Raw genomic sequence first — 18,813 nt, forward strand, 5'->3', positions numbered from 1 at the left:
ATACTCCTTAGGATACTGCAGCTGTTCTGTCACGATACATGCAAGGTAAAACAATGCTATTGACTTACTCAGGGTCGCCTCAATGATTATCATTGACAAAGAAATGTGTATGCAGATAAGATCTAGAAGTCTCGTGAGTGATTGGTTTCCTCCTCTATCCTCAACCTTGAACATCATCTCTTTTTCCCATCTAATAGTCCTATCTAACTCTAGCCTTTTTCCTATTGTCTATGAGGGCCAAGTTATTCATCGAAACCCGAGAATGCTTTCCAAGCCACTGGTTGAATTGGGGCTTAGGCTATGCTCACCCTATGCGATATCATTTCTCGGCGTTGGAGTCATGCCCGGAATTGTTTAGCTGTTTGTTGAAAATTTCACAAGGCGTTGGTTTGCACCATTTCCCTTTACGGTATAGCAATTCCCGAACTTTTGGGACTCTTCTCTCTGTCAATGGGTGATTGCCACCCTGGTGAGGATCTTACTAGTCGGGGATCGAATGAGCTTAATTCGGTTTTGGCCATAGCACTTTGTCACTCACGGTATCCGGGGGGAAGCATATGAAAAGGAGAGTTTGCCCGTCTTACACTTTTCAAGCAAGCAGGGAATCAAGATGAACTCAATGTTGCGGGTTGGATGGCTGTTTGAAGCATTTGCTATTTTCGCCACCCTTGTCTCAGCTCAATTACCTCCTGGGCCTCCTCTACCAGAAAACATCTTGAAGCAGACAACATCATTCCTTGACCAATCAACACCAATCAAGGATTTCTTTGGCCAGACTTTCTTGAAGCAGAATATTCCTTTCATCGATATCCCAGACAAAGGCATTCAGGATGTCTACTATTATCGATGGTCATCGCTTCAACGCCATCTCCGTTATACTGTTGCTGGTACAGGATATGTCATAACAGAATTCGTTCAGCCCAATGGTTACGCTACAACTCTCAATACCATAGATGCAGCAGCTGGCCATCAAATTGATGAAGCAAGATGGCTTCGAAGCAACTTTTATAACGATGACTACATCCAAGCCTATACTCGGGGGCCGGGCAACTCGACACAGTATACCCACTGGATACTAGATGCTCTAAAGAGAAGATCGGACGCAAATGGTGACAAGACTTACGCATCAGGTCAGCTAGAGGATATGGTTCGTTTGTGGAGCCAATGGGATGACTCTTTCGACAAGAAAACTGGACTTTACTATGGCACACCAAGCTCTGACGGCCAGGACTACAGCCTTCCTGGCTATGTCACTGCCCCTTATAGTGGCAGAGGTGTCAATCCGGTGCAGTTGAATGGCCCGAATACTTATCGTCCAAGTCACAATGTGCGTTTTGCAACTCCTTCATTTATTTTAGATTATAGTACCTTTGAGAACTGACTTGCAATCGTAGTCTTACATGGTAGCAAATGCAAGAGCGATTGCCACTGTCGCGGGGTTTACCAACTCCACTGCGAATATTACATCTTCGTTTACTTCTGTCGCGAAAAGTCTTGAAGAGGCTATGTACAAAACTCTCTGGGATCCTGTTCAGAAGTTTTTTGTAGATGTTATAAGGTCCAATACGCCTGCTTTAACTCCTATCAAAGGTAGAGAGGCTGTTGGCTTTTACCCGTTTCGATTCGGTATTGGCCTTGAGGCAAACCGCACCACAGCAGCAAAAAGTTTATTTGACCCAAATGGCTTTCAAGCGCCCTATGGTCCTACGACCTTGGAAAGTCGAAACCAGTTTTTTGACGCCAAGAAGTCTGGTAGTTGGAACGGTCAATCATGGCCATTCTCAACAGCTCATATTCTCAAATCTCTCGCCGCCATTTACAGAAGTGGTAGCTCTTCTATCGACGCAGACCAATACGTACAGTATATGCGAACATACGCTGCGACCCAACAGAAGAACGGCAAGCCTTACGTGGCCCAGTCGCACTACCCATACGAGAACGCCTGGTCTACTGATATCTCAAATCACTCGGAACATCATGATCATTCCACTAACAATGACGACGTGATTACAGGGCTTCTGGGAATAGTTCCCCATTCTGACGAAGTTTTGGAAATCGCGCCGATTGTCCCAAAGAGTTGGAAATATTTTGCCATTGAATCACTTCCCTATCATGGACATTTGATCACCGTCCTGTACGATGCTGATGGATCCAGGTATAAATGTGGTGGGAATCTTTGCGTCTATGTGGACGGCGTGCAAGTGCTGAAGGAGAATCGCAAATACCCAATTCACGAGATAATTCCTCTCACAACTGTAGCGGTATCTCCGTTTCCAATGTTTCCTGCCGCCTTCGTTCCTGTAAACTTAGCGTCAAATCCTTATGGAACCGGCCACTTCCCACTCGCTGAGGCAACATACACTCATCAGGCGGACAGTCCATACAAAGCCATTGATGGCTACCTGTTTTACGACAGTGTTCCAGATAGTAAGCTTTCCATTCCAGATCCTGAATAAAGAGCTAATGATCAAACAAGACCGCTGGACAAATTATCAATCAAAAAATAAGAACGATACTCTCAAGGTCACTTTTGCTCGTCCACGTAACATATCATCGGTTACTCTTGCGCTCTACTCCGATGTGGCTCGTGGTGGTCATGTAGATGTCCCAGCATCTATCGAGATCTATGGTTCTAGCGGTCTTATTTACAAGTCAAACGGGACATCACTCCTGGCGAATGACAAGAATACGTTTGCCTTTAGCACGACGGTGGAAACTCTTTTTGTTGCTGTCAACATGTTCAACAAGGCCGGTTCCTTCGTAGGGGTTTGTGAACTGGAAGTATGGAACATGCTCGTGCTGCAACCATACTTTTTCGCCGCCGACGCGTTGATGACAAGCGCTCAAGTAGTCTTCGATAAAGCTTCAAATATCACGGCCAATGGTGCAGTCGCAGGGAATCTGTCACCAGCCAGTCAAATTGCCTTTTCTGGCGACCTTCCCAGTAGGCAAGTCGGAAACCTCACGCTATATTATTCGAACAACGGAAGCGCTTCAGTGCCTATCGAATTGAAGCTTAACCAGGTACCCCTCAAAACGGTCAGCTTAGAGCCGACAGGAGGCAAGTATCTCGGTTACGTTATGCCAATCTTGTTGCCCATTGGTAAGAACTTCATTACTCTTGTTGGTGGATCTGCAGAGTTGAGGTACGCCTTGATTACACTCGAGGGAGATGATCCCAACAGAGGCCAGGTGCCGGCAGGATTGTGAATCAGCCCTGTGCTATGTATATATATTACGAAGATTGATGATAGGAGCTACATCAAAAGATTTTCTGTTATCTGTTACGATTGAAGATGAACATATTGGTAAGCCCGCAATGCATAAGATAAGCAGTAAGAATATTTGGTTCAAGCTGTTATCTTGGATTTCACCTGATCATAGGTAGCCTCTTTAATCCCATCAGACTTTCAACCGAGTCCAGCGGGCTTGCTTACAAGGGAAAAGACAACATAAGCGATATTGTGTTAATTTGATCGGAATCATCATTGCGGTTCGGCAACTACTCGTTTTGCTCACCGCGAGCCTGCTCATGCGAGGGTTGACTCAAAAGTCTTCAACGTTCCATTCCTCCTTCACGCTTCCCTTCAGAACGCTAACACCTCTCTCCAAGAACTGTCCGTATCCTTTTGCTCCAACCAGACCCTCCCCGTCCCTGTCCCAAACAACCTCACCCCTTAGAATTGTGTATCTAGGCCATTGCTTTAATGTTCTACCTTCGTAGGGCGTGTAGTCGACATTGTGATGAAGACTCTCGTTTTTCAAGTCAAAGTCGCCCAATTCTCCATCCGGATACCAAATCGTCAAGTCGGCATCACTTTCGTCGGGGATCAAGGCTCCCTTTCTCGGGTACAGTCCGTACAACTTGGCAGCGTTGGTAGACGTGACCTCAACGAATTTCTGAAGTTTTAAGCGATTCGCGGAAAGAGCGAGAGAAAGACGAGTTTCCACGCCTGGACACCCATTGGGTATATATTTGAAGTGGCCATTTGGATACTCCGGACTGATCACTGACTTCTTGCCAATTTCTGTGTCTTCATATATGAAAGGACAATGATCTGAACTCAGGACGGTGAAAGTACCGTCTTCAATACCTTTCCATATTCCTTCGTGGTCCTGAGACCCTTCTCTGGGAGGTGGACTACATACACATTTGGCGCCCTCGAAACCTGGTTTGTCGAGGTCCTTACGAGTCAAAAACAGATATTGCGGACATGTCTCGGCATAGATTGGTAGTCCTCTGCTCTGTGCAGCTGAGATATGTGCTGCCGCTGATGGAGAAGAGACATGGACAATCAGAATCGGGACATCGATGAACTCGCTTAGCGAAATTGCCCTGTAAGTGGCTTCGATTTCTGCGACTGGTGGATGACTTGTGACGTGATATTTGGGATCAAAGAGTTTCTTCTCTTCAAGTTTCTTGATAGTCCAGTCAATGATAGCACCATTCTCCGCATGAATCATCGTTACAATCTTATTTTTCCGAGCTTCAAATAAGACGTCTAAGATTTCAGAATCTTTTAGTTGAAGTGCTTCGTATGTCATGTAGATCTTTAATGATGAGATGCCTTTGGATCGAAGGGTAGGAAACTCAGATATTGCTTGACGTCCAGCATTGGAGCAAATTAGATGGAATGAATAGTCTGTGTAGCAGTTATCCTGAGCACGCTTGTGTGTCTCTTCCAGAGCTGCTAGTAAAGAAGGCTCTGATTTGCGTTGTGGTGCAAATGTAATAAGTGTCGTTGTTCCGCCACAAATTGCAGACCTAGTACCTATCCGAGTCACTAACAATACGTCGAAATGATCCTGAAAAAGGTTCGAGGAAGAATATTCTAATATTATACTCGGCGTATGACTTACCTGTCTCGTAGTTATCTGCACTCTGACCCTTTCCGAATAGTGCAGGCTCCGCTCTAAAGTAAATCAGTCTCGACATCGAACTGATTCCAATACAACTTACAAGTGTACATGTGCATCTACTCCACCAGGCTGTATATTTAGCACTTAGACTGTCTGAGCTGACAGAACACTTACCATAACCATACCACCTCTTGCATCGATAGTTCTTTTCGCTACAAGCGATTCAAGGCTCCCTCTGGGGAACACATCAGCAATTTTGCCATTTTTGATAGCAATATCAAACTCTCCAGCCTTCTGGTCCGTGACCACTAGACCGTTAACAACCAGCAAATCATACTCAGCCATATTTTATTAGAGAGAAAAATATGCAGGGAATAGAGATGGCATGAATTACATTACAAAAAGTGCCAAAAGGTATACTTGCTCCAAGTGCATTATCTCCCCACTCTTGAATGCGCAAATGGCAGCCGCGGGCTTATCAGGGCGTTAATTATGGCCGAGATGGATACACACCTAATTCGGCTAGATAGCTTAGTGGTGTTTAAAATATTATTGACAGTTGAGACATAATACTCGATAGATAATTAGATATGATACAATATTGTATAATCTTAAATATGTAGGCACACGTACTCCAAAATAGTCTACCTACCAATTCCATGTGAACATATGCACACTTAACTAGACCTATGTTTTTCAATATCCGTTGTCTCATTTAGTTAACTTAGAGGAACGAAATCTCTGGTAATCTTAAAACGTTGTTGTTTGTATTATTTGAAGGACGAGATTTAGTCTCACATGAAGACTAACGCTTACCTTAAAAAGCTACCAAAATAGCCTTCCAGTTCTCCAATGGCGTCCATCCGTAACGCGAGAGCTGATCCAACCCAACCATCTGGTCTCAGCACAAATAAACCACCTTGCTTCACTTCCACCCCATATCTCTGATGAGCAGTCTCATCCTTGTCAAAGAAAACCTTACCGAGAGGCATTATCCCCAACATTTCGTATACAGAAGGACCAGATTTAGCTGATATAGTCATCCAAGATATTGGTAAAATGCCCCTTGCGAAGTACTTTGATGATTTGAGGGCTGCATCAAGTTCAGTAAGGCTAGATCGAGTAAACTCCGGGTCGCCAGTAAAGACAACGACGTAGAACTTGGCAACATTAGGTGTTTCTTTATGTAGTCTCGTAAGCTCGAAAGTTCCAGGTTTCTGTAATTGCGCGTCTGGTCCTCGTTGTCCTGGAAGTATGGCTTTGAGTGACGTTTGGAAAGATCCTGCAGTGTTCAGCGGATTGCTGTCGAATGCTATACTTAGTCCTGATGTAAATGCTGAAGCTTCGGCCATAACAACGCCCAGAACTTCATTTGGGTCTGTGTTTGGGTCTCCTTTCCAGTTTGAAGGGAGCTGCATAGTCATCAACCGCGAAATGTCCTTGTCATAATTAATGAGCTTTTGAACATTGGGTAATCGCTCGATCTGGTATGTCTGGAGAAGTGAAGGCGCAGCGTGGCCGTAGAGTACAAGACTCAACTTCCATGCCAGGTTGACTGCGTCGTGTATTCCGGTATTCACTGCAAGTTGAGTCAGTGAGGTGAAAGAGCGTTATGGTAGTGAGAATACTACTTACTGCCTTGTGCTGCACCCGAGCTATGTGTATGACAAGCGTCCCCAGCAAGAAATACACAATCCTTGACAAAGAATTGGCGAGCTACACGTTGTCCAACCGAATAAACTGTGAACCAATCCACCTGCTTAAACTTCAGCTTGAAAGGCTTGACGGATTCAATAGCTTCTGCCACAGCTGCTTTCTCATCAAAAACTTCATATTTAGCTTGCCGTTCTTTCGTGAATGCAAATCCTATCCGTGTAGCTCCCCTGTCAAGCGCAGCCCAGAGAACATTGCCGTGAGTTGGACTCTCAATGGCCCCATAACTTCGACTCTTCGGCATATCCGTTTCAATCACTCCGTCTACCCTCACCCATCTATCTTCACTCGTCTCTCCATCAAACGGAATATCAAGAGCTCTTCGTACAAAAGACCGCCCTCCGTCAGCACCTATCAAATATCGACAGGCAACCGTTTCTTCAACACCAGTAGCAACATTTTTGACAGACACTTTCACCCTGTGACCCCCAATCTCAATCCCTTCGTCAACAACGACACCTACGACCTCACGTTCCGTCTCTAGGCGCCCCCCAAGTTCTCCTAGTACCCGACGAAATATTTCCTCCTGATACATTTGCCTCAACACTAAAGCAAAATCCCACTGCGTCCAACTTTCCTTGCCCATCTGCTCCATGAAACTCCAGCCTCTACCAGCAACTTCTACGCCATTTCTATCATAACTGACCGTCTCCCTACATGCAAAACACTGTTGAGCAAGTTCGTCAGCAAGAGACAGCTGGTCCAGCATTTCTGTAGTTCGTGGGTAAAGTGTAATAGCTCTCCCATAAGAGTCTTGGGTAGACTTAGGATATTTCTCCAAAACCAGACTCGTGAAGGGTTTTGGAGAGGAGCGAGCGAAAAGATGGAGCTGGAGAGCCGTAACTAAGCCTGAACGTTGTTAAGTATAGAGTACAACGAGCTCGAAGAAATCTAAGTGACCATACCAACAGGACCCCCGCCTATGACAAGGACATCGACCTGTCTGACCACATTTTTGGAGTCCCCCATTTTAGAGCTTAGAGCTGGCAAGATGTGATTTAGTATCCCCAATAATTATCTGACTTTCCGCTGAAAAGACGCCAAGTGAAGCTTAACTTGAGATGAAGTTTACTCAGTATGCCAGGGAAGAAATAGTGAATCGGGAAATTATCATAACTGGCTAACTATCAGGTGACTAGACTAGTAGGTATGCCTGGTTTCGATTCTACTCATGACTTATTTAATCATCACCAGGTAGTGATAGATATTGATGTGATAAGACATGAGGGGCTTATCTCATCTTGTACCCAAAAGTGGGAGGGTTTGCTGCGAGAACGAGCGTGAAAGGAAACGAGGGCAAGTAAAATGACCTGGAAGATGGATCTAAGGAAGCTATGCGCCTGTGTTATGTCCAGCCAGTGAAAATGCACGGAAATCGCTGATGGATATCAAAGTCAGTTCTACCTAAACAATACGCACAAAACCCAAGGATAGCATTTAACATCCTCTTCAACTCAATTCTTCTTGGTCCTCTACAGGACTTTACGGGGGGAACCTCTGTACCAAATTGACAATCGGTTCTGATACTAAAATACTACAAGTCGTAGCAAGAGACCGCTGGGCATTTGACAATAGCTCGCGTAGATCATAATAAGTGGCAGAACTTCCTGCCGGTTGTGTCAACTGTGATTGTATAATCAACAGTAGTTAAGTTCTCTCACTTATTAAAACACTTTTGACACATTCTAGAAACATCTTATCTACTGAGACTAATAAATGAGACACTCGTGATTTAGTCATTCTTGTCGAATGACAACAGTGTTATTCGAGTCAGCTCACACTATGAAATGCACGTTGTTATTTCGCCTCAGGCATCAACTACCAAGACTGGATACACTACGCATATGTAACATAACCATCGATCATTTTCGGTTCCAAGTTGACAAGACGTCGATTCGAAACACCAATTGGACATGACGATAGCAAATATCAGCAGCGATGATCTCTTGCGACTATGCTGGAAAAAGCAGGACTGCTCCGCTTGCCTCATTCAAAAGCCTTGCGGCTGGTGCCCATCAGTAAGTTGAGCATTGGAGTCCTTGCTTCACAAATACTTGCTCATGTATGTACCAGTCAACAGCTTGTGTGCCTATTGCGTTCCCAATTTCCGCCTTCGCGCCCTTTGCAAATGCTGGTGTCTGCCCTATGGGATCGGATAGATGGGAATTAAGAACTCAACCGCTGGGTTGCCATGTTTCAACAATTACGCTCCTCAGCTGCATCGGATCGATAATTGCGACACTCCTAGTGCTGGTTCTTGGTTGGGTCGGGTATAAAGGTCTGAGAACAGCGCGTAGGGCGTGGAGGGGAAGGGGTTCGGGATGGTGGAGGATTTGGGATCGTTACCGGGCTGGTTGGTGGAAAGGATGGATTCCACGTCTGGTAGACGTGAAGCGTGGTGAAGAGGCACAACCGCTACTCAGGGAATAGGCCGGATGTGAACGCTTCTGCTCTGCTCAATCTAATGCACCAGAAGAGACCGACACCGAAGCGCACGGCCAGCTGTCTACCGGATTTGACTGAATTCAAGCGTGCTTCACTGTTCTTAACCAGAGCTCACCGGAGGTATGATAGCAACTTCATCGCCCGCCTTTATCACGAGTCCTGTCGATGAAGCATCACTGGGTACATCCACATACTCGAGATTGACTGTAAGGAGGCAGCTCTCCAACACCTTGGATTTGATCCCCGTGTATTTTTCTTCCAGAAGATCGAAAAGCTTAGCGACAGGTAGAGGAGCTGCCAAGACTTCAGCGTCTTTGGACGTGTAGGAACTCGCTGATGCGAAATATAAGATAGTAAAGCTGCCGTCCGACGTGCTTGGCTTCGTCGTCATGATTTTCAGCGCCACTAGATTCACATGAAGTTAGTCGCAAGGACTTTTAAAGGCTCATAGTCCGAGAAAATTCAACTCGTAGTCGAGGTGTCAGAGATCTTGGTGTAGACCACATTGCACGGCTGCAAGCAGCCATGCTTCAGGTAATACATGCTAAAGTTGTTCATCATACAAAGCAGAGAAGTGGATTGAAACAGCGAAGTGAGATCGAGAATGGATACGTACGAGATCTTGTAAGCAGCGACGATGATGATGATGATGATGGATCGGTTGAAGTCAATCACTTGAAGATTCCAGGTCAGATTTACAGAAACAAAGGGATAATTTTACGAAAAATATGACCACCGCGATTGAGCTTGGACCACGCTCGTGACAGCGCTCGTTCCGTCACGTCACCCCAGGACAAAAAGTACACTAGAAATTTACCTATCAACGTCGCAACCTACCAATCTCGAGCATACGACGTCCATCCCCGAATCTTGAGTGTCTCCAAAGTAGGTCATGTTACGAAATGTCCTCTCCCGTACCCAAGCAGCGGACTCCTTTGTTTGCTGGCAATGTCGCGTAAGAACGCAGCGGAATATCTTACGCGGGCAATCGAGGCGAACACTTTCACAATCTGCCAGAATCGAGTTCAAAGCTACACCGACGAATCGAAACTCGACCCTATCTGAGACGAGCACACCATCGGGTATACGAGAATACTTGAAGCAATGGCAGATACACAATGGTGCAGATGTTCCGATGAAAGACATAAAATCACCACCAAACCTCCGTACAAATGTCAGTAATGACACGGGAAATATACAAACACGTGGTACCATTCAGGCAGAAGAAGATGATGAATCGCACGGAGACATTGATGGATATCGGACTTTTTTAAAAGATGATTTGGTGGATGTTGGCAGGAGGCGCACATTCTTGCTTCCCGGAGATCTAGTCGAACTCGCGTAAGCTCTGCAACTACCATTAACGTGTCTCATAACTAATTCCGTATAGATTTGTGGGTAGCAGAGCCCAAGAACTAGCAGTGTTTGTACAGGATTTAGGTGACCAAGGTCAATACTACACCATGTCTGGACGATGGTCGCAACGGCCACATTTTATGCCAAAATATTTCGTTCCTGGTTTTGTCAAGCCAGAGGAACTGAAAGATATTATACCTCATTTGCCAAGCTCTGAGGTATCGCCAGACGTGCAACAGAAACTGCAGATCTTTCAGCAGGCCGTTCCGAGAGATATTGGGAATAACATCTTAAGTAAGCTCTTGCACTTTTGGAACGAGGCAGATGCTGCTTATCTTGCTACTGCAACTCAAATGGAAACAATCCATCGAGTAATGGCCCACAGAACAAAAATGACCTATGCCACACTGGAAGAGATTGCCGAAAAATCACTAGCTGGCGTAACTGCTAAAGACGCAAATGGCAATTTCAACCAGACTATTCTTTATGCTCTACATCGTCGCATACTTGCAACAGATATGGAATTCCGGGCACAGGCAAAGGGTACGCTTCGCGCCGGCGGGGAATACGAAATTGCTTCACTGGACGAGGTTGAGGATGTCAAAAAAGTCGAGGCTCTTGTGCGTTCCTACGTTGAACAACTGATGACAGGAACCACCGACGTGAAGTCAGGCTCACAGCATCCAGTAACTCAATTTGTACAGCAGTGTAGGACTATGATTGATATTACAAGGAAGAACCAAGACTTTACAAAGTATGGTATGATAGGACCATATCCCGGTGATGGCCACCCCGGCTCCGAAGCAACATCTCAAAGCTTCCCTGGTGGCACTAGATTGTTCTTGCGTTTTATGGAGTCATGGTGTGGCTTACAGAGCTTCAGACGTGGTTCAAGTCTGCATGGGATTGGCGCCACCTTGCTAAGAGCCATCGACCGTTATGACGATGTTGAATTGGATATGAGAACGGGCTGGACTTTCTTGCAAGAAATCGGTATAATACCTTTCTGGGAAACCCCTCATGCATACCTCTTGAAACTGCCCGGGGTTGGCCAAAGATTGCGAGCCGAAAAATTAGCTCCCACGGAAGGCTTCATAGAGGATCAACAAAGCTCCATTCGCAAAGATTGGGGTAACGTACCTGTCTTCTGTATTGACGATGTGGGTGCACACGAAATCGACGATGGGGTGTCTGTAGAACCAACCGAGATCGACGACCAGTATTGGGTACATGTCCATGTGGCAGACCCGGCTTCTCACATCGAGCCTACAAGTCCTATCGCTGAGTTTGCACAAAGATTCGTGACCAACGTCTACTTCCCAGACCGGGTTGCATCTATGTTGGAGCCCAAGCGAGTCCAATCGCAGTTCAGCATGGGCAGCGGACGTCCATGCTTGACATTCAGTGCAAAATTGAATGCCGCCGGCGAGATATTAGACTACAAGGTCTCGGCGGGCCGTATCAATAACGTTATCTACGTTACCTATAACGTGTTGGAGGAAGCCGGTACAAATACTGAGGTCCTTTCCTCTGATGAGAAGGATATGTATATCGCCGGTAACAACAGCTTACCCCCTTCAAACCCGTCCAGGCATTTGACCTCCTTTGATGCGTTGGCCACTGATCATAAAGCAAAACTCAAGATCATTCGCAACCTAGGCGTGCTCAGATCCTCTTGTCTGAGGGGAAAAGGGGGAGTAAACTTTGCATCAAATAATTATGATTTGGCAATCCACCTGGATACACCCACTACTCCCGCTCCAAGCGCTCTTCGATACAAATTTGGCAAAGTGTGGAAAGAGAAACCTATCATCGAAGTCTCCAAGAACAAAGGGACACCAAAACCGAATAGCCCTCTTTCCTACCTAATGATACTCGCAGGGGAGGTGTGCGCCAAATGGTGTCATGAACGTGGAGTCCCAACTATGTACCGCGTTACACCATATAACCCTATTAAAGAACCTGCGAGTTTTTTTCGCCGAGTAGTCATTCCATCAAGAGATGTGGACGGCAACATACCCTTAGACATCGCCGAGCAATACCTAGAAACAATTGGGGCCGCGCAACCATCCACGGTACCAGGACCCCATGTTGCAGTTGGAGCAGATATGTTCAGCAAATGTACGAGTCCTCTCAGACGATACGGTGATCTGTTGATGCATTGGCAAATCAATGCTGCCCTTCGCGAAGAACATCGCTTAGGTCGCCCACTTGTTGGAAACACTGACGAGTCCATCTTTCCATTTTCCACGGTTCAAATAGAGCGTCTGCTCCCACGTATCGATACGCGTGAACGACTGGCTAGGAAAGCCTCTGTGGATGCCCAAAATTCATGGTTCTGCCAATTTTTCATTCGTGCTTGGAAATTTGGTGAATCCGAACTACCCAGATCACTAAGCTTTGTGATTAGAACCGTCAATCCTCTCTCCAACATAGCGTTCGGTAAGATCAGCCAGTTTGATTTTCCAGCGACACTGCGTTTCAATGAAAGTCTGAAATACGAGGACGTTGTGCCTGGTCAGGAGGTCGAGGTCGAGGTACTGGATATTGATATGCCACGAGGAAGGATGATCCTAACCCCTAAACCGCGAGGTCCAGTGGTTGAGAAGGCGTTTGAATACAAGTTAGCACGATGAACAAGCATGACGATGGGGGCAGATGCTGCTCGCTGTAACATCTTATAATACCATACTACTCAAAGTTATGGGTCAATGTATGGCCCAATGTATCATATAGCAATATACCTAGGCACGCAGGATCTGCGCGCTCAACCTTTTTCCCTCTTGGGTTTCACGCGTTGCTCTGGAACCCATCTCAGGAATGTGGTCACTGTCAACATCCAGTAACCGAGCGATGGAACATTACAAATCCGGCAGAATGTAAATATTTACTTCGCAATAGATGTGCTTTTCTTCGGTACGCAAGTCCATAAGAGAGGACGTGGGACGCCGCTCGTTGAGCATCATCGGGACCAACTTCTCCATTTCTATCACGCAGTCGCTACCAAACCACCTTTCTATTCATTGTTTTCCTTCATCTCCACTACAGACCCTCAACTACATACTGCTAGAATTTTCCATACTCCCAGTTGTACAACAGAAAACTATGCCGTCGTTCGTCGTAGCCTTGACACTAGTTGTCCTACCACTCCTCGCCAATTCCCAAAATATTCCCCCAACTCTCAGCATCATTGATCTGAGCCAACAACTCAACCCGAACCCAGATCTCATACCCTTGCCTGTGGTCATAAACCCTATCGAAGTTACCACCACTAGCTCCACATCGTCTACAACAAGCACCACGTCCACTACGGATACTTCAATCACTAGCAGTAGCAGCACATTGACGTCAATAACTACCAATAGTATAACGTTCATTACACCAATTACATACACGTAAGTCTCACCGTTTCTCTCCCAAGAAATACGATTAACAATAACTCTCTATAGTCCCCCAACAACATCCACTACAAGCAGAATAACGTTTATTACACCAATTACTTATACCGAACCACCAGCCTCGACCAGCACCACCGTCCAACCTCCAGTTCGAAACTCCACCATGGCTACGAGAGAGAGAACCAGTATGGTGCCTGTGGGGCCAACTACTACTATGCCTGTGACGCCGGTTCAAACAGGTGGTGTGGACGGAAAGACAAAGAATAGTGTAAGTCTTATTTTCCTCAGCGGTCATATATTAGACAAATCTCGAATACTAATGAATTCTGGGTGGTATAGGTTGAGATGATCGTAGTTTTGTTAGGTGCTGCTGCCGGATTTTTTGTCTTCGCGTAGAATCAGCAGCAAGTGAAATGGCGACTAGGTATAACACACATTGCTGGCGTTTTTTTTTTTGGCGCTTGGAACAGATAATGCTTCAACTATTTCGTGAATTTTAATTCTTGTAGTCGTTATTGTAGGAGCTAAGGATTATTCTGGTCTGGGATGTCGAGATAGGGCAGGTTTGCATTTGTCTCTTAATTAATATATGTAATAGGATTTGGTTTATTTTGTCGTAGAAACTGATGCTTAATAACAAGATCTGCTTTTGAAAGTCACTGGTATTTTCAAATTCTAATACCTGTACCTTTGGTGGAACGAGAGAGAGGACAGCCATAACAACACAAACTAAAAAAATTCAGCAGTAACACATAATGCACATTGTCCTCGAGCTTCATTTTTTGATTCGGTCGTCCTCGGAATTGGTACTTATCTCCTTTGACCTGTAGATTTCTTGAAAAGTCACTCTTCAGTCGTTGGAAAACTGGGACCTGCTGTTGGCCATTTGGTTCAATTCCAGGCCATGATATTGAGGCTTAAAACAAGTCATTCCTTCATTATTGATACACGGGACCTTGGCACCTAATTTGTCTCATGTAAGGAGCTCCCTCCGTCATCACTTATCACATCACATAAATCTTCTAGTTTGATACTCATTACCTTGCTGCGCTATGCTTCTTAGAAGTGAAAGATTCTGACATATGTTCAAGGTTCTTGGAGGTACGGAATATTTCACAAAGGTACGACAGTCACGATTAGGTCCAGTAAATCACCGAGTCTACCATGTGCCACGATAGGTAGAACAAGAAGAGGTAGACTCGTACAACAGACCAATACGAGCTGAAGAGAATGGCTGATGAAAAGCGATCCAGTGGAACCACAGTACATACAACGCGAATTCAGACTGTATGATGAACACAACTCAAATCCCTCGTGGATAGCTCACACAGCTGCGACTTCTAGACACAAAGTTTCTTGGAAGTAGGTTGGTCAACGTTACACATAGGATTGACTTTACTGGAGCTAAGCGCGCAACGCAAGAAAATGCATTTGTACTGACAAGGACATCCTACACAAATAACCTTATCAACTCGCGTATGTGTTGGTAGCGCCGCCGAGGCAGAGAGCCACATCACAAATACAAGGCTTCGTTTCACCGCTGTTTTCCAGCCGGATAGGTGCTTATGTTTGATTTCCTGGTTCTGTCGGAAATGACACAGGACATATGTCTACCGGGTAGCCACAGAAAATCAAATACGCCATAAATACATGCGTCTATCTATTATACCACCAGACTTGGGATGTCAACTCTCCTCAAGAGGGCGAGGGTTATCAGCCCAAGAAAACCATTACTTCCACTACGCTTTCCCAAAACAGGCTTCCACGTGGTCAGCGATGACCTAGCCCTAGATGAGGAGCATTATGAAGGCTTTCACAGAGGACATTACTTTCCTGTAAATATTGGCGACGTTTTCAAGTCAAAGTATCAGGTTCTCGGAAAACTGGGATGCGGTGAAACATCAACGGTATGGCTAGCCCGCGATCTCGAAGCACATTCTCATGTTACTCTCAAAGTATATACTCGAGATGGGAACCCACAGGACGAATTCCAGATCTATCAGCGTTTGAGTAAAGGCAACCATTCGCATCCAGGCTATTCTCATGTCAGAACTGCACTCGAAACATTTACAATACCTCGTCTTGGTGGTGACCACACTTGTCTTGTTCAAAAGCCAATGTGGGAAAGCTGGGAGGACCTAACATACCGCATTTCGGACGGAATTTTTACAGAGGAGCTTCTAAAAGGTTCCCTCAAACACTTGTTCTTAGCACTAGACTACCTGCATACAGAATGTCAAGTCGTGCATACTGGTATGGATTTCTCCCCTTATACACAAGACTCCATTTTTAGAATCCCAATTTACCCTTCTTACCTCAGTGGAGTCGAGAACCTGACTGACCATACTTCAAAGACATCAAAGCCGATAATGTTCTTCAGCAGATAAAAGATCAATCTATTCTGGACGATTTCACCAAAGGTGAGATGGAACATCCATCTCCAAGAAAAATAGTGGATGACATGACAATCTACGCATCGAGGCAACTGGGCGTTCCAAGGTACTTCGGGAGAGCCGTATTGAGTGATTTCGGCTCAGCAGTACGAGGTGATAAAAAGAGGAACCATAACGCAGGACCACAGATATACAGAGTGCGTATCATCCTCCCTATTAACTCTTCACATAGGAGATTCCACGAGACACATTTACCTTGTTTTTCCCCTCCTCGAGAAGCAGAGCTCAGAACCTATGCTAACTTAACAATAGGCGCCTGAAGTAATGGTAAAAGCGGCCTTGAGCTATCCAGTCGATATATGGAACGTAGGTGTGATGGTATGGGATCTTTTCGAGGATAGACATTTGTTTCGTGGAGACGATCCTGATGGAAAAGGCTACTCAACTCGCGCGCATCTAGCAGAGGTTATTAGTATGCTAGGTCCTCCGCCTCTAGACTTGCTCGAGCGAGGAACTAGAACAGCTGAGTTCTTTGATAAAGAAGGTACGTACCTTAGTGTAGGGTGGCGGGCTTCAGGACTGAACACTGACCTAATTTGCTGCAGGAAAATGGATATCTGAGATGCCTGTTCCACAGGGAACGAGCTTGGAAGAATCTGAGATTCGCCTTCAAGGCAGAAACAAAGAAGTGTTTTTGGATCTCATGCGAGGAATGCTTCAATGGCGGCCTGAAGACAGCGAAGCAGTTGCTCGAACATCCTTGGATAACTCAGATCATAGAGTGACCTCAAAGCACACTAGAAGCAAAGAGACTTCCTATCTTTATTGGCTTTGCTTTTCAGGTATACAAGTCAATCTAGTATTGAACCTCACTGCATAATCCTCGTAGTATATGCTTCCTGTGTAGAGAAAAGTACAGGGGTTTCAAAGCTGGGGTAAAACACCGGCGCCCGCTAGGGCGTAGAATTTGTGGTCACACAAAATGGTCCGAGGAGTGTGTATAGATTTTAAGACTCTCGCCAGAGGTAAAGTTGGTAGCTGTATGTACCTGGCTTAGAATAATAAGTTTGTTAGTCACGGCTGAGCCCATGAAATAAGTTACTGGAATAGTAAAGTCGAGGGTTTTCAAGAATCAAGCGCTTTTTGATAAACTTTGAGGCTGAGTTAGTAAAATGTGCAAGTACAGAGATAGATGACAAGGGCAAAATCGCCGATTATACCATTCATCTTACCAATGGAATACTCTTATTGTCAGTAAACGAAAGACATACTTCGTACAGGGCCGAATATTTCTACTTTAGTCGTCTGTGCGGCTTCTAGACATTTCTGTTAAAACAAGGGTTTCTAGCAAATCATCTTTCATACTTAGCAACGGATTTACCTTCATGGGTAAGGCTTCTTTGACGCCGCACACCCTAGTAATGTAGAAATATTCGGCCCTGTACGAAGTAATTCCACCCATCCTTCTCCGAGCTGACTGAAACGGCGTGGTGCAGATGCGGATAGCCGTTTGGCTGAAAGTGCCTTGTCGTACACCCAGGGAAGGTTTCCCTCGGGATGGAAGGAATCGGAAAGCTATCACTTATTACCCAAGCGATTAAAAGTAGTGGAGGCTCAGCGCTTATGAAGAAAGTGATATAATTGTAAGTCTGACAGAAAACTGAGATAAGTAGTTGAACCGATTTCAGCCGGCATAGACGAGCCGTAGAGAGACTTGAGACATGTCTCTCTTGGCGAAGATATCGAAGCATTCCGTGGCTTGGGCCAGCTCTTCTCGTGTCGATAATGCAAGACAGTCGATTCGTACTTCTCGTCTACATGGTGGAGGCCGACTTCTCCTGCACGGGCGATGCATGGTTGTACGGAAAGAATTGCTTCTCGAAGACCCGGGAACCTTGTTCCAGGACTTCTTTTGTGAGCAATCATACTGTCAGGAAACTTCCCAATCAGTAGTGCCTTTGGCGATAGAATATGCCATTGCCGATGCAAAAGCTTGTTGCACAGCGCTGAGCAAGTGAACCCTCGTCAACCCCACCGTTAGACCACACTTCAGTAATAATTGTCTTTCTTTTGAGGACCGGGAGGAATCCTAATATGCGGGGGTGCCGTCCGATCATGTCCAAAGCAACGGTCAGACAAGACGTGGGGATTACAGAGGATATGTAAGTCGACACCGGTTCTTGTGGTGACTGCACGTTTCAACATTCGTGCATCGAGAACGCAAGAGTAAGATTTTCGTATGTCGTTGTTTCTTTCCGTCACGGGAGTGACATGGATTCCTATTCGACAACTTATTAGTCTTGCTGTAATGTTTTACTTGGGATTCTTCTTCTTCTCTCTCCCCACACAAATTCGCTGCAGCCCGACGAACGCAGAACACGTACCAGGTCTAGTCTAGCAAAGAGCTTGGAAGGTGTGGCAGCACGTAGCCACGTACTTACTGTGCGGGTAGTCGGACTGTCGGATGGGTGTGCTGTAATGAACTGCAAGACATATGAGTAGATAACAGTTGCTGCTCGTTGAAGAGTGGGATATCTGGCAGCAATTCTTTTTTTAGTAAAAGCGCGAGTAGAAAGCAACGGCATCTCTAGCTTGAGTGAGTCAAGTATAATTGTAACATTAACCAGTAGCACATAAGGCCGTTCGAC

The 18,813-nt window shown here is 45.5% G+C and overlaps 6 protein-coding genes across 6 annotated transcripts; 4 read left to right on the plus strand and 2 right to left on the minus strand.

Annotated features, from left to right (window-relative positions):
- Positions 1–610: 610 nt before the first annotated feature.
- On the plus strand, positions 611–3,210 carry GLAREA_00417 (Six-hairpin glycosidase; the record flags this gene model as incomplete). The annotated part of the gene is made up of 3 exons (XM_008085175.1): positions 611–1,327; positions 1,395–2,427; positions 2,477–3,210. The coding sequence occupies 3 exons, from the start codon at positions 611–613 to the stop codon at positions 3,208–3,210; spliced, it is 2,484 nt and encodes an 827-aa protein (XP_008083366.1).
- Positions 3,211–3,546: 336 nt separating this feature from the next.
- On the minus strand, positions 3,547–7,542 carry GLAREA_00418 (Metallo-dependent hydrolase; the record flags this gene model as incomplete). The annotated part of the gene is made up of 7 exons (XM_008085176.1): positions 3,547–4,772; positions 4,861–4,913; positions 4,961–4,989; positions 5,035–5,095; positions 5,677–6,439; positions 6,496–7,422; positions 7,479–7,542. The coding sequence occupies 7 exons, from the start codon at positions 7,540–7,542 to the stop codon at positions 3,547–3,549; spliced, it is 3,123 nt and encodes a 1,040-aa protein (XP_008083367.1).
- Positions 7,543–9,118: 1,576 nt separating this feature from the next.
- GLAREA_00419 (MoaD/ThiS) lies at positions 9,119–9,409 on the minus strand (the record flags this gene model as incomplete). Its single annotated transcript, XM_008085177.1, has 1 exon — positions 9,119–9,409. The coding sequence occupies one exon, from the start codon at positions 9,407–9,409 to the stop codon at positions 9,119–9,121; it is 291 nt and encodes a 96-aa protein (XP_008083368.1).
- Positions 9,410–9,920: 511 nt separating this feature from the next.
- On the plus strand, positions 9,921–13,010 carry GLAREA_00420 (uncharacterized protein; the record flags this gene model as incomplete). Its single annotated transcript, XM_008085178.1, has 3 exons — positions 9,921–9,973; positions 10,036–10,359; positions 10,409–13,010. 3 exons carry the CDS (start codon positions 9,921–9,923, stop codon positions 13,008–13,010), a joined length of 2,979 nt encoding a protein of 992 aa, XP_008083369.1.
- A 469-nt stretch (positions 13,011–13,479) lies between these two features.
- On the plus strand, positions 13,480–14,168 carry GLAREA_00421 (uncharacterized protein; the record flags this gene model as incomplete). The annotated part of the gene is made up of 3 exons (XM_008085179.1): positions 13,480–13,769; positions 13,824–14,040; positions 14,112–14,168. 3 exons carry the CDS (start codon positions 13,480–13,482, stop codon positions 14,166–14,168), a joined length of 564 nt encoding a protein of 187 aa, XP_008083370.1.
- A 1,286-nt stretch (positions 14,169–15,454) lies between these two features.
- On the plus strand, positions 15,455–17,045 carry GLAREA_00422 (Protein kinase-like (PK-like); the record flags this gene model as incomplete). Its single annotated transcript, XM_008085180.1, has 4 exons — positions 15,455–16,025; positions 16,127–16,362; positions 16,478–16,709; positions 16,771–17,045. 4 exons carry the CDS (start codon positions 15,455–15,457, stop codon positions 17,043–17,045), a joined length of 1,314 nt encoding a protein of 437 aa, XP_008083371.1.
- Positions 17,046–18,813: the final 1,768 nt, after the last annotated feature.

This window comes from Glarea lozoyensis (assembly GCF_000409485.1).
Source record: "Glarea lozoyensis ATCC 20868 chromosome Unknown GLAREA3, whole genome shotgun sequence".
NCBI lineage: Eukaryota > Fungi > Ascomycota > Leotiomycetes > Helotiales > Helotiaceae > Glarea > Glarea lozoyensis.